This window comes from Acanthisitta chloris, unplaced genomic scaffold (genome assembly GCF_000695815.1).
Source record: "Acanthisitta chloris isolate BGI_N310 unplaced genomic scaffold, ASM69581v1 scaffold2092, whole genome shotgun sequence".
Lineage (NCBI taxonomy): Eukaryota > Metazoa > Chordata > Aves > Passeriformes > Acanthisittidae > Acanthisitta > Acanthisitta chloris.
The window spans coordinates 374-13,859 of record NW_008658588.1 but is presented as its reverse complement, the minus strand read 5'-3'; the positions used below and the strand labels follow the sequence as shown (position 1 = coordinate 13,859).

Sequence of the window (13,486 nt, the reverse complement as noted above, 5' to 3'; positions counted from 1 at the left end):
CTGTTTCACAGATGGTTAGATTAGAATAATTGCCAATATAGCAACTCAGCTAATACATTTTATCTGAGGATTGTTAATAATTTTCAGACACAGTAACTCCAATGGGTTGACATGCCATGAGTTTCAGACATTTTGTGATTAGACAAAAACATGCTTTCTCATTAATGTGTGATCCAGAATGACTTCATATTGCATACAAGGAGCCTTTACCAGCACTTGCAGAATGTTCAAAAATCCTACCTAAGTTTTCCCCTTTTGACTCTGCAGCCATGTCTGTATTTTTCCAAAATATAGTTCGTTCCTCCTGTTTGTACTATGGCCTTTCATGTGGTATGTTTGTTGCTATCAAGTGAATTGTTACTACTAACCAAAATATTCTCAAATCCTTAACGAGCTTACAGCATACTGGCATACGAAAGCCTAGCACTTCTATCACAGATGCTTCTTTTCATCATATGAATGCTCTTCCTGGAGTAGAGAAGAGACAAGGACACAAATTACCTATTTATATAAGATCATTGCAAATAGCATATATGAAAGTTTTTAATTTGAATGAAAGAGGTTGTGAATTAATTAAGAATGTTGAAAGTTTTTCGTTAGAAAAACATGCCTAATTTTGTCAGCAGAATGAGAATCTGGACACAATACATAGCATAGCATATCATGCACTCAGCACATTTTTGTGTATGCGTAACTGTTTTGGAAAACATAAAATCATTTTCTTTGTCTTATATGTATCACCACATATGTATCTGTCACAAATGAGTGTTTTAAGGTCACTTAAACAAATCACTGGCAAAGGTATTGGCAAAACCAGGTTGGATATAAAAGTGAAAGTGTGACGAAGTTTGTTGGCAAGGTTGACTCTAATACTTACTAGATGATTAAAGCACACAGAAAAGCAAGCTAAAATCCCAAATCAATCAATCTACAACCAAAAAAAACCCCAGAAGAAAACATGTACATGGAGGTGGGAGATGTGGGGAAAAGGGTAGGGGTAGAAGAGGGTGAGGATGAAAAGGTGTAAGGAAGCATCATAAGAGTAGACCCCCTTGCTAAACTGAGCCCTAGACTTGACCAACAGTTTAGGCCTAAAGGTTTAACAGCAATTAAACTTAACAGCATTTAATCAATAGCTGAAGTTAAACAATTTAGCAAAGGCTTCGTACAGAATTTACTATAGCAGAATAATATCTGACTTACAGGCATAACTAACTTACAAACCTAATGTAGCTGAGAATCTAGGACAGCAAGATTCATAGTACATTTCCTATCACATATTCACACTCACCTACACACAGGTCTACAGAGTCTGTATAAGGGATAGCCGTGAAAAATTCCCCTCTAGTACACTGAAGTACTCACATCAGATACCTTTGCATCTTCTCAATGGGTAAAGGGTTGAGCCTTCTGGAGCAAGGGCCCAGGATCCATTGTCATTGTTTACCCAACCTCTGAGTATAACAAACTTGAATTTTCTGATTCTGTGAGGCCCCACTCAGAGGGAGATTGCTGGTCACAGCCTGCTGCAGTCCAGGAGAGCTCAAAGGGTCTCACTTTGGACCATTGTTTATAGGGTTACAAGAGAGTGATTTTTCCATCCTGGCTGCAGTTCAGGTTGGTAAATTTCTTTGAAACTTTGATAATAAAAATATTATTCCGCTTGGGTTGTTACTCAGGCAAGAAAAATAAGTTTCAAAGGTTGTTGGTTAAAAAATAGGAGCTGTTAGACAGCAGTGGATCCTGGGAGCAGACAGTGTTTCTGAAAAGCTCAGGAGGAGCTTAGCCCAAGTGCTGTTCATCAAGGCCAAAGCCTAATGAGCGTTTCTCACGTCATAGTGTGGCCTGGGGAGAGCACCAACACAGTATCAGTAATAAAATTGGTGTTTGGTATGTGTTAGGAAGCAGCGATGTAGTGGTTAGAAGAGCAAAATGTACAGACCAAAATGTAAAAACACCTAATGTTTTCTCTAATGATTTAAAAGATGCCTCTTTACTTTTCAGCTTGAACTGCTTAAATTTCTGACATTTTATAGTATAAGAAATAACCTCAGAGAGGCAAAGAGACAAGTCAAAAAAAGAAAATGAGGCAAAAGGATTTCACTGTCATGAGGAATGAGGATAACAAGCATATATAGTGTTACCTAGACAGCAGAGTCCAACCTGTACTCATGAGGGGGGAAGACATATTTTTACTATGAAAATTCTTTATTCTTCATAGAATTAGCTACCACCTTCTTATTCAGAAACAGCTGTGCATTGAAAAAAAATTTTAAAATAAACCACAAAGAAAGCTCTTTTTGAGACTTATAACAGTTCCATTTCCAGAAGACCCAAAAATAATGTAAAAATGTGGATGTGTAACCAAAGAAATATTTGAAACCAGAATGTTGAGCCAGAAGATGTAAAGGCAGTGTATGTTTGAAAAACAGACAGACCATAGGCATTAGAACCTGTGTCCTTCTATTTAGTCTTTCTTCTTTCTAGGGTTGGTTAATCTAGTTGAGTTTTGGTAGGCCTATGACAAGAAGTTTCCTCTGAAAAAGGAATTGGTGGATTAAGTTGGGTGATTTTACTGGGTAGAGAAGGTAATTTAGACAGTGTAATATGTCAACAATATCTGTTCATGTGACCCGTGGACTTCCCTTTGTCATCCTATGCCTGCGAATATATGAAGGGGGCTGGGAAGGCAAAGGGACGTTCAACTGTCATCACTGGCATCTTTTCTGACCATTGCTCCATCATCAAATGCATTGGAATTTTCATTTGATTCAGATTTTTCCTTCACCTTCTCTGCAGTCCTAGATGCATTTTCATAACTACATAGTTGGAAAAATCTAGGTACGGACTTCTTTTTAGGAGAGAAAACCTGCTGAGAGTTTGACTCCTTTGAAATTTGAGTAAAGCTTAGAACTGTTTGAAGCTTGACTGATTTCAGATTTTGCTAGAGATTGGAAACTTCAGCCTTCTTCATCAAAGGCACTGTGATATTGGTTGATCAGGTATTGGAGACAGACCTCAGGGAGGGCTGAGAAAGCACAAACAGGTTGATCTTGAAGCCCAGATGAATACGCAATTGATTGTGTGCAAGTGGATCTATAAATTCCTTTCATGGACTTGACTTTAAACGGATGAATTTGTTGAAAACATGTTTTCATATGGATGATATACAAGCAAAAAACGTACAGGTCATTTAATCTTCCGGATGTTTGGACATTTTAGATTTACTGAATTCGCAAAACCATAAAAATAAGAAATAGAGATTATTTTTGAATGAATCCATTTTAGCCAAATTTCTGCTGTTATCTAGTTTTCTAAAACAGGTGAGAAATGAGAGGTAGTTTTCTGAGATTATATAGTGTCAAATATGGTGACAAATATGCAAAATATGACAAGGGAAAATGCCTCAATTTGTAATAGGAGGTAGTGTAAAATTTGGTTATGTTACTCTGATAACTTTCTAAAATGCTGCCTGCAATAACTGCTAGTGCGCACATCCAAAGGAATCCAGGTAAGGTACAAAGGAAGATTAGACAGAATGTGAGAATTTCTCAAACTGTAGTTACTTTTACACCTCTTAGGCTGTTGCCTACAGTTGATGAGCTCCAAGAACAGTGAAACCCATTAGGTCCTATGGTACTGTCCTAACAAGCAGTTATCTGCAAGGACAGACATGGTGAGTTCTGACTGAAGTCCACAAAGGTTATTTCATGCATGTCTGAACATAAAGTGCCAGCTTTGAGCAATGTATTGCCATCCTGTAGAAAGTAACCAAGTGGGTTGTTACTTGAATGCTTGTGAGGCTCACAAATCCCAAGGTTTAGTATTGCATAGACTCTTCCCATGTCTTTTTTGTTCGAAGGACTCTGAACTTTGTCCTTTTGCAAAGACAAGTATAAAAATCAAAAGAAGATATCACAATTTTTTTCAGCCATTTTTCTTGTTACCATCCTTGATTTTCTATGGGAAAGTTTTTAGGATCAGTCCAACATTAAGTGAAGATTTGATGGTGCTGGACGGTTCCGGGTGCACAGATTTGTCTATCAATGCCGCATCTGACAGTATGGCAGATACATCACGAGGTAGATTTAGACAGGTAACAAAGGAGCACTGAAGAAATAAAGATGAGAATGAAAGTAGCAAATAAGGCGGAAAAGAGAACAGACTGGGACAAATGTAATGTGATCATACTCTTAGTAAAGAGGACAATTACAAATAGAGGAGATAAAAGAAGATTATGGATTAGACAGAAGGAGACAGAGTGGAAGTGAAAATGTGATTGCGATAGCAGAAAGGAAATTAGAAAGATGAGAATGCAGAACAGAAGTGACAATAACAAGGAGAACAAGGAGAGTGAATGCAAATGCAAAGAAAAAAATATGAACAAAATAAAATTCATATTAGTAATTTTAAAATGTGTTTGGGAAGCATGAAAATAAAAAGATAATTACAGCAAATGACATTCAACAAGCCCATGGTAGAAGAAGAGCCAAAAAAATAAATTGAAAAGAAAAAATAAGTCTAATGGTTGTGAGCTTTCCTTTATTAGTAGTGATTCCTTGTCATTCTGTCATAAATAAGCCTTTAGATCTGTGAATGCCAGAAATACAGCAAATTTTCTTAGAATTAGTTTTATTGGTTTATCAAGCCCGTTTGATTTCTCTAGATATAGGGCATGAAATGAGTCTCCTAACAAGTGGAAGTTCCACTTTATTTTTAAATATAAAAAAATTATCAAAGTTATTCAGAAAAGGGTAGAATGAGTTTTAGTCCCTGTATTTGAACTGATTGTGACACCTGGGGGATGTTTCTGTACTGCTGGGTAATAAGACACAGCATCCCTTTCCATCATCCTGTGAAGGCAAGCTACATTCCCTTTTTCCAGTTGTGTTCATTTAGTAGTTAATAATGTAATTGTTGCTGCAGAATACTGCAGCTGTGATTTGCAGAGCTGAGGGACACAGATCTTACCTGTTTGCTACTGATACTGATGTTTTAGCCAAAAGTGGTTCATACACATCAGGAGGTGTTTGCAGAAGCGCGTGAAGGCTGAAAACAACTGCCTGGAAAAAACCCAAGCTGTAGGGTTATTTCAGTGTAGCTTAATAGGAAGGATATGAATTATTTTAGTATGTTCACTGTTACCACTTAGCCTTTCTGAGCTGGTTGGGACCATAGCATAGATGGCCAGAGGTGAAGCAGACACAATTGTGTGGTCAAACCTATTAACAACTGTTGTAAATCTAATACTATTTTAAATCTATTTAAGCAGTACTTACCCTGTGGTTGGACATGCTATATTAACAGGCAAAAAGCAATTTTTGTTGATTCTGTATTACTGTAATGCAATGTTAGTTCAGAAATTAAAAATTATTCTCCTCAAACTTTTAAGCTTACTTAAGGTGGACTTCTGCATATCAAAATTCCAGATGTTTAATTGTGTAAGTACCTCTCACTAGGATATCCTAGTATTATGCAAACACTTGGACCAAAATGCTTCTGAAAGCCATATGCTTCATGTAATGTGTTTCTTTCAGCCTTTGTTGATGCATCATGCTGCTGCATACTCTGCTTGACCCATGAAGTGTAGCAATAGCCTGGAAATTCAACTTCTAAGACAGACTTCAAAGAATCATAGAATGTTAAGGGTTGGAGTGGACCTTAAAGATCATCTAGTCGTAACTCTCGCTGCCGTGGATAGGAACACCTCCCACTAGACCAGGTTGCTCAAGGCCTTGCCCAGCCTGACTTTGAAGACTGCCAGGGTTGGGGCATCCACAACCTCCCTGGGCAACCTGTTGCAGTGCCTTACCACTGCCAAAGTAAAAAAATTCTTCCTAATATCTAACCTAAATTTCCCCTCTTGCAATTTATACCCATTACTCCATGTCCTGTCTCTATAGTTCCTGACAGAGTCCCTCTTCAGCTTCCCTGTAGGCCCCTTCAGATACTGGAGGGTTGCTGTGAGGTCTTCACACAACCTTCTCTTCTCCAGGCTGAACAGCTCCAAGTTGCTTGGAGAGGAGATGCTCCAGTCCTCCTATCAACTTTGTGGCCCTGCTCTGGACTCGTTCCAACAGTTTCCTGTCCTTCTTATGTTGACCAGAACTGTACACAGTACTCTAGGTAGTGTCTCATAAGAGCAGAGTAGAGGGGGAGAATCACCTCCCTCAGTCTGCTGGCCACACTCCTTTTGGATTTGGTTGGCCTTCTGGGCTGTGAGCGCACACTGCCGACTCATGTTGACATTTTGAGCTAAGGACTTTCTTTGTTTTCCTTTACCTTACCAGAACCCCCAAGTTCCAGTTTGAGTTTCAAGACATCTTAAGCCTCTGAAAAAATCATAAAGAAATGCTGTTTTGCTGTGTTTCAAATATGAATGATTAATGCTTATTAGTCCATTTTCCCTCAAAAATCATAATTCATCACATATATTTTGATTAAAACTAAGATTGAATATGATCAAACTGTAGTTCAAAGCTGTCAAAGATCTTGTAAACAGATAAATGTTTTTATTGAACTTCACAACACTTTATCAGTCTTCCACTAACAATTAAATGGGATTTTCTACTAAATACCTCTGATAAACAAGCCTTGCATTAAAAGGTCCTAAAGTAATACCTCATATGTTTAATGAATAGCCTGTACCTGGGAACATGTCATCGGTTTGATGCAAGTGGGGTTTTGTTACACTATGGGGCATTTGTGCTAACTGGCCTGTGCTAAATGGTGTAGATACATGCCTTAAAGTGCACTGTAAAGTTGAAAGTACTTGCAGGAACACTAGCATGCATATATCTCTTGATTCCTCTTTTCAGACTCGTGGTTTACAAGTTTGTCAGCCATTAAGGGAGCATTGAGTTTACCACTTACAAGATTATTCTAAGAGAATTTTGCAGGTAGAAAAGTAGCTGTTGCCCACAAATAGTAGACCTTTTTCAGGATATACACAAGTTAGAGGCCTGAAACAAATCTAAAGCACATCATAGAGACTTTCTGCTGCTGAATCTTCTCTATGAGAGAGTAATCTATGTCACTCTGAGATGTGACATAGATTTCCAGCTATACCCCAGTGCTGTGCCAACTGCTGTGCAGTAACTCCTTCAGTGGGACAGACACAGGCCCCAGCAGCCCAAACAAATCCAAATAATTGCCAAATTCTCCACTCAAAATTTCCGGGTAGAAAAAGGAAATTAATGTAGGGGAACTCACTCCAACATGTCTGACCTGAGGAAAGGAGTAAGGGTGGCCAGCAGTAAGTCAGCTCAGACATGCCTACCAACACCCATGTTAAGATGCAGAAATTGGAGACATTTCTCTCAGGGGTGGTGAATGAGAACCTCTCCATTTTACTTGGCTGAACTCAGGTCTGAACTTAGACATAGTATGCAACATAGTGATATGTCCCAGTTACTCTTATAAGCATGCTTAAAAACATGAGTAATAAATGCATTTTCTAGTTAATGAGGCATTTTATTCACTTGTTGGTCTATAAAATATGGGTAACTCATGTTTAGCTGTTTATAAAAAGAATTAGTAATAATTTATAAGACAGTTATGCATTATTTATAAATATACTCACAGTATAAAATATTCATGCTTTTTCCAAGAACTGGAAAAACAAAGCAGGGCTTCTGCAAACCATAGTAGATTTTTTTAAGCCCTTTTCACACAGCACAGATAATAGGCAGCTCTTCCTTCCTTCCATCTCCAAATTAATTCATTTCTTCTAGTTCATTATTTTAATTTACATATTCATGCACTACTGTTGTGTCAAGGGGAAAATTATGTTATTTTTCTGTATAGTAACATGAAGGCCTGCAAGTTGCTTCTGGTGCACATGTTCTGATACATATAGACTTCCCGGAATGACAATTGCCAGAAAGTCTCCCACTGGCTGTGTTGCTGGCCGCAAAGGTGATAACACAGTAATGAAGCTTTAGGTTGACTGTATAAATGCTTGGCACAGTATTTCAGTCTAATTTATAATACGCACCAGCAATATCCAAAATACCTGACACTGTGAAACACTTAATCAATCTAGTCTACCCTGCAAAAATGCATGCTTATTTAAATACTCAGAATACAAGTTAGTGTTTTAGAAATTAAGGCAACAATGGTCTTTGGTACTAATTCTTCTTTTTTGTGTAAATCATTACATTGAAGGAAAATAACAGTTTTGCCTGTATTCTGTTAATGAAGTTATGAGAAGCTACCTGTCTTTTTGCATTTATAGTGGGAGTGCTAAGAATTCATTATGTGAATTGAAGACCTTGTTAAATCAGAAATAGTAATATGCAAGTTTGTGTGAGATGTTTCACACATACCTTCTCTTGACTAGAAGCCTAGTAGTTCCATTGAAAATCTGAGAAAAAAAGTCTCCTCTCTGGCTAACAAACAAAATAACACAAATAAGAGACTGCTCTTTAGTAGGAATACCTTTGATTTTGGCATCAGATCTTTACCATTCTGAAACATTATTATAGATAATTAATTTATAAAGTCACACTGATAACACAATAGTCAGCATTCACAGCTATTCTCAAGTCCACAGATAAATTGCTAGACAAGAAAGTTTCTCCATCTTCCAAAAGGGAAGGAAAAAAGATTTGGCTTATCCTGTAAATGCTTCAAAAACATTGAACTAAGTGAATTTTAAAATAAATCCTCCATGTAACTATCAGATGGCCATAATTTTTGAGATATTTAAAAATAATTCACATTAACTTAAAAAAAGGATGAGTTTTTCTGGACAAATTCTATTTAAAAAAAAGCTGATTAACACATAATTTAGTGCCTTCTAAGACACAGAAAAAATACCCATATCTGTGAAAATGAATTGGACTTGTTCTATGTTTGAAAAATAGCACCAGTGATCAAGATTCTTTCTTGATAATGATGCATTGTCCTTATCAAAATGCATATCTGCAATTTCAGAATGGCCAATATTTCAGTGGAATGTGTTCATACTACTATCTTTCCAGTTAAAAAAATGTGAGACACACCATTTCTAAGGTTGTACACTTCTAGAGTACTTAGTGGAAACAGCAGTGATGACAGCCCAACAAGGTGAGTGCTATCCCTAGTTTTGCCCAGACTAGGGCAGTTTTTCGGGAATCCGCAAACAAACAAACTGACAAAAGCATGAAGGAGCAACCTCTTCCTTGGTGATTTATTGGGCTGTTCATTTTCGTGCTTGGCACAAAGTTCCCACCTTCTGGATGTGTGCTAGGAGATGGCAACTGTGGTACTGTAATCCAGTTTTTCATCAGCACAGTTTTATATCAGCATAGCCTCATTTCTGACAATCTCAGCTCAAGCAAGAAACTCTTTTCATAATTATGTCCTTGACATTGTAAGGAATGTATTACCTTTGCATTTAGCATCTCACCTCACAATCATTCCAAATGAATTGGCTGAAACAAAGGCTTCCTGTGGATATACCAGGCACTGCCAGTTCCTTCTTTGTGCCTATTATATAATGTTCATTAACAAGCTGAAATAGTGCTCTTACAGAGAATTCCTGATCCTTTGATTTCTGAGACATGGATGTCTAGAAGGAAAAACACTTTGATTACCAGTTAAAGGGAAGTCCATCAGCTACCTTTTCCCAATCAGAGGTTCTGTCTTCTTGGCATCACATACCAATATTTTTCAAATTGTCCCAATGTTACAGTAAGACAAAGAACTGTCAGTTCTCAATTTCATACATTCAAAATACTGTAAATTCAGTGTTAATATCTAATCAGGAATAGTTAGTCCATGTCTTTGTACCCACTGTAATTTTTCTACAGACCCTGTGCATTCAGTTCCATATTCCTAGTGTTTAGCAGCAGAGAAGCATGACTTTTTTTTCCACCATGTCTTGTTGACTTCCTTTCATGCTGTGGATTCCATCACAGCTCAGAAATTAATCATCACAAATCTGGGAAAGTTCATAACATTGGGATTCAAACAACTGTAGTCTAGAGAGCTTTCCTGGAAGGCAGAATGGTTATACTCTGAAGAAATATCAACAAAGTATTATTAACTAGTCTGAAAATACTATGTCTAATTCTGGGATTAACTTCCTAACTTGCTTTCCAAACTAAAGTAACAATATATGTTTCCAAAACAAAATTACTTACGGATAACAATGAAAATTAAAATTAAAAAAATCTATTTGCTGAAACTCTGGGAGAACTTCCCAAAGGTATAAAAATCAATTTAGTATTTTAAATCTTCTCTGTTTCATGAAGCAATCTACCAGAATCGCAGAAGGAGTTGCATTTCAGTCTGAAACTTAATTATACATGATAAATCAATGTCCACATGAGCTTCTTGGGGTGTTTTTTGCTTTGTTTTTTTTACTCAAAGCTACAGAGTGTCATTGAAGACTGAATTTGGAGAAAAGTTGTTTTACTGGTCTCAAATTAGAGGATTATTTTCATGCTGGATGTGTTTCGACAGGATCAGGCAACAGAAAAACTGCCATTTGATTAATCACAGTGAACCACAACAGGAAAATCAAAGGTTGCAAGACATATTTTAGTCATGGTTTCAAATGGCCAGTACAGTGGCCCAAAAAGGCAAAAGTAATTCAACTGTTTAGAATAACCATCATTATTTATATTATTGGAATTATTTAGCTGATCAATATCCAGCAGAATACCCTGAGAATGAACAGACTTCCAGTAGAATGACAGAACCTGCTTTAGGAGCAGTTTGAGATACGTAAGGCAACTGCAGCTATAATTATTACTGAGCATCGTTCCAAACTCAGAAAATTTTTTCCCGTTTTAGTCTTACAAGAAGGCTGTAACAACTTCACTCCTCTCATAGCCAGAAATCTTCTGAACTCCATCTAAAGCTACTAGTATCTGATGTGCTGTGTGTCATGCAGATATTCAGTCATAATGTGACTTCAGGGTGAATTTCAGTTTGCTAAAGAAGATGAGCCATGCTCATTGGATCTCCTCTCATAAGATGAGGTCTTGATTCCCCATATCCTCCTTTTTGCTTTTTCCTCCATTCATTCTAGTGTGCTCTTTCTGAACATGCATGAGTGTAGATACAGGCAGTATTTTGCATGGAATTTCATGACTGCCTTGTGCAACAGCACTGGAGTGCGCCTGTTTCCCACTGAAGATGTTTTGCTGTGTGTATACCAGGATCATACCTGCTTTCATGGTCTTTCTACACCAAAGACAGTTCTCCTGTGATCAGCTGAATCATACTTTTTGCTTTCCTAGCATTTTTGCCTAATAAGTTCCCCATTTACAGCAGAATTACTGAACACAAGTAAATGACTTTGCATCTTGCATTGTGGGCTGTCCCGATATCTATTAATCCTCAATGTCATCCAGACCCAATTTGACTCATTACTGAGAATGCTACTTAATATTGTCTTATTAACAGATGTCTGGATTAGTTAGAGCAGCAGGAAGTCCTTAATATTAACAGAAAAATTAACCCATCACCTCTGTGCAAATAATTCTGTTAGTCACCTTGTTGTATTCTATCTTTCATACTCTTTCATTAGCCTCGATTTTATAATTCTGCTTGTAGTTTTCTTAACGTGAATAAACATCACACACTTTACTTAAGTTATATAATAAAAAAGCCACAAACTGACAGTAGATAGAGGCATAATAATGCATGTGGAGAGTCACTCCAGGAAACATGATGTTTGCTTGTAAAGTGGCCCAGGAGGTACTTAAAATATTTTGCTGTTGCCTATAAGAACTAGGTGTCTTTTCTTTCTTTCTTAAAGAAAGTTCACTTAATTTTTTTAAGCAATTCATATGCTTAAAATAATCAAAGATCATTTCATTTGTGAATATTTCTAGAGGGTCTAACCAGGTTTAATGTTCTAGACTCACAGGCTTACCTTTGCTGCTGAGGGTTGAACTCCCACTAAAATGGCAACTTGAGGTGGACAAATTAACCCTTGTTACCTGGCGCCATGTAACTTTTCCCAACCCAGCTATTCATGGTTTAGGGTACTCATTTTGTCTATTTCTTTTTCAGTGAAATCTCAAAATTTTATTCAGAATGCATATAGCTTTTCTTGAGAAAAGCTAGTTTAAAAGGAAAAAGTCTTTCTGTTGAAAAAACAATGCTAATAGAAAATATTCAACTGCTTATATAGCCTGAGTCCTTTTGCTTGTCCCCATTCTCAACTGGTCAAGAGGTGAATGCTAAAACCTTTTCCAGTTATGTTAGTGCCAGCCTGGTGTCAGATTGCCTTTCTCTAAATCCAGAGGGCTCCCATGTAATTACACCAAAAGTACTGAAAATGAAGATGTCTCTTCTTTGGTTCAGCACTAATTTAGCACTCTCTGGAGCAATGTCCCCAGTTTGGAGTCGGAAAATCAAGGAATATACTGCAAAATTGGAGAGAATTCAGAAATAAACTGTGAGACCAACTAGAAGTGGAAAACAAGTGTAACACTGACTTGTAACAAAATGTATGTGTTTAATCAAAGAGAAGGTTAAAGAGCTATATAGCTGCAACCTCAAAGTGGGTCCAATATGGCAAGAAAAATATAGAGGTGATTTTAAAACAGCAAGCAAAGCTATTGGAAGACTCAGTGATGCAAAACTGACACCATGCAAAACCTAGACTGCAAGTAAGACACAGTCATGATTCTGAACATGTTAGGAGAAATGTGGTAGCTTCATTATGCTTTCAAACCAAGATTTGATCTTTAAAAGACAAAAACCTCATGGTCTGTTTAAATATAACTGTTGTATTTAAAGCAGAACATAATTCTAGAAAATCTTGGTTTAGGCAGTGGAACTGACTACCCTGGTCCCATTTTTCTTGAAATCTATAATTTTCTGAATGTCATTTTCTCTAACAGAATGCTGTACAGTCATAATGCAGTTATTTTGTTCTGATTTTTTTTCTTCTGTCTTCTGTTGTGTTTTGTTTGCCTTGCTGGCTTTGCATGTTTTTGTTTCTTTTTCATTTTGTTTTTGTGTATGTGTATATGTGTTTGTTGGTGGTTTTTTTGTTTGTTTCTTTCTTTCTTTCTTTCTTTTACTCCAGGAATTGGTCAAGGGGTTCCAGTGGTGGCGCTTATTGTGGAAGGAGGTCCCAACGTTATCTCTATTGTTCTGGAGTACCTTCGAGACACTCCTCCTGTTCCTGTTGTGATATGTGATGGCAGTGGCCGGGCATCTGACATCCTTGCCTTTGGTCACAAATACTCTGAAGAAGGAGGGTAAGTAATTTCCAGTATGAGTTCTTTCTCTGTCCACAGGTTCAACTTGGTGGTAAGGTAAAGCCCAGGAAATTATTAGCAATATAGTGCAAAAGCTATACCTACTTCATATGGCTGTTTCCATCATTGCTATGGCAGTGAAATACTGAAGACCTTCAAAACAGAACAAAAGAAAACATGGACTTAAAGCAACACTCAGATGTAGAAACTGTATTGTATGGTTACTTGCCATGACATGTCACACACTGACAAATGCAATGCATATCTTGCAATAGCAG

At 37.2% G+C, this 13,486-nt stretch overlaps 1 protein-coding gene across 1 annotated transcript in view; it reads left to right on the top strand.

The window, feature by feature from the left end:
- The window catches only part of LOC103812129 (transient receptor potential cation channel subfamily M member 3-like), a gene marked incomplete at both ends in the record, with an annotated part of 30,627 nt that extends 17,362 nt beyond the window's left edge, over positions 1–13,265 (top strand). The window contains 1 exon segment of the mRNA XM_009085139.1: positions 13,034–13,265. Coding sequence (XP_009083387.1) covers positions 13,034–13,265 — 232 coding nt within the window.
- Between the last annotated feature and the right edge of the window lie 221 nt (positions 13,266–13,486).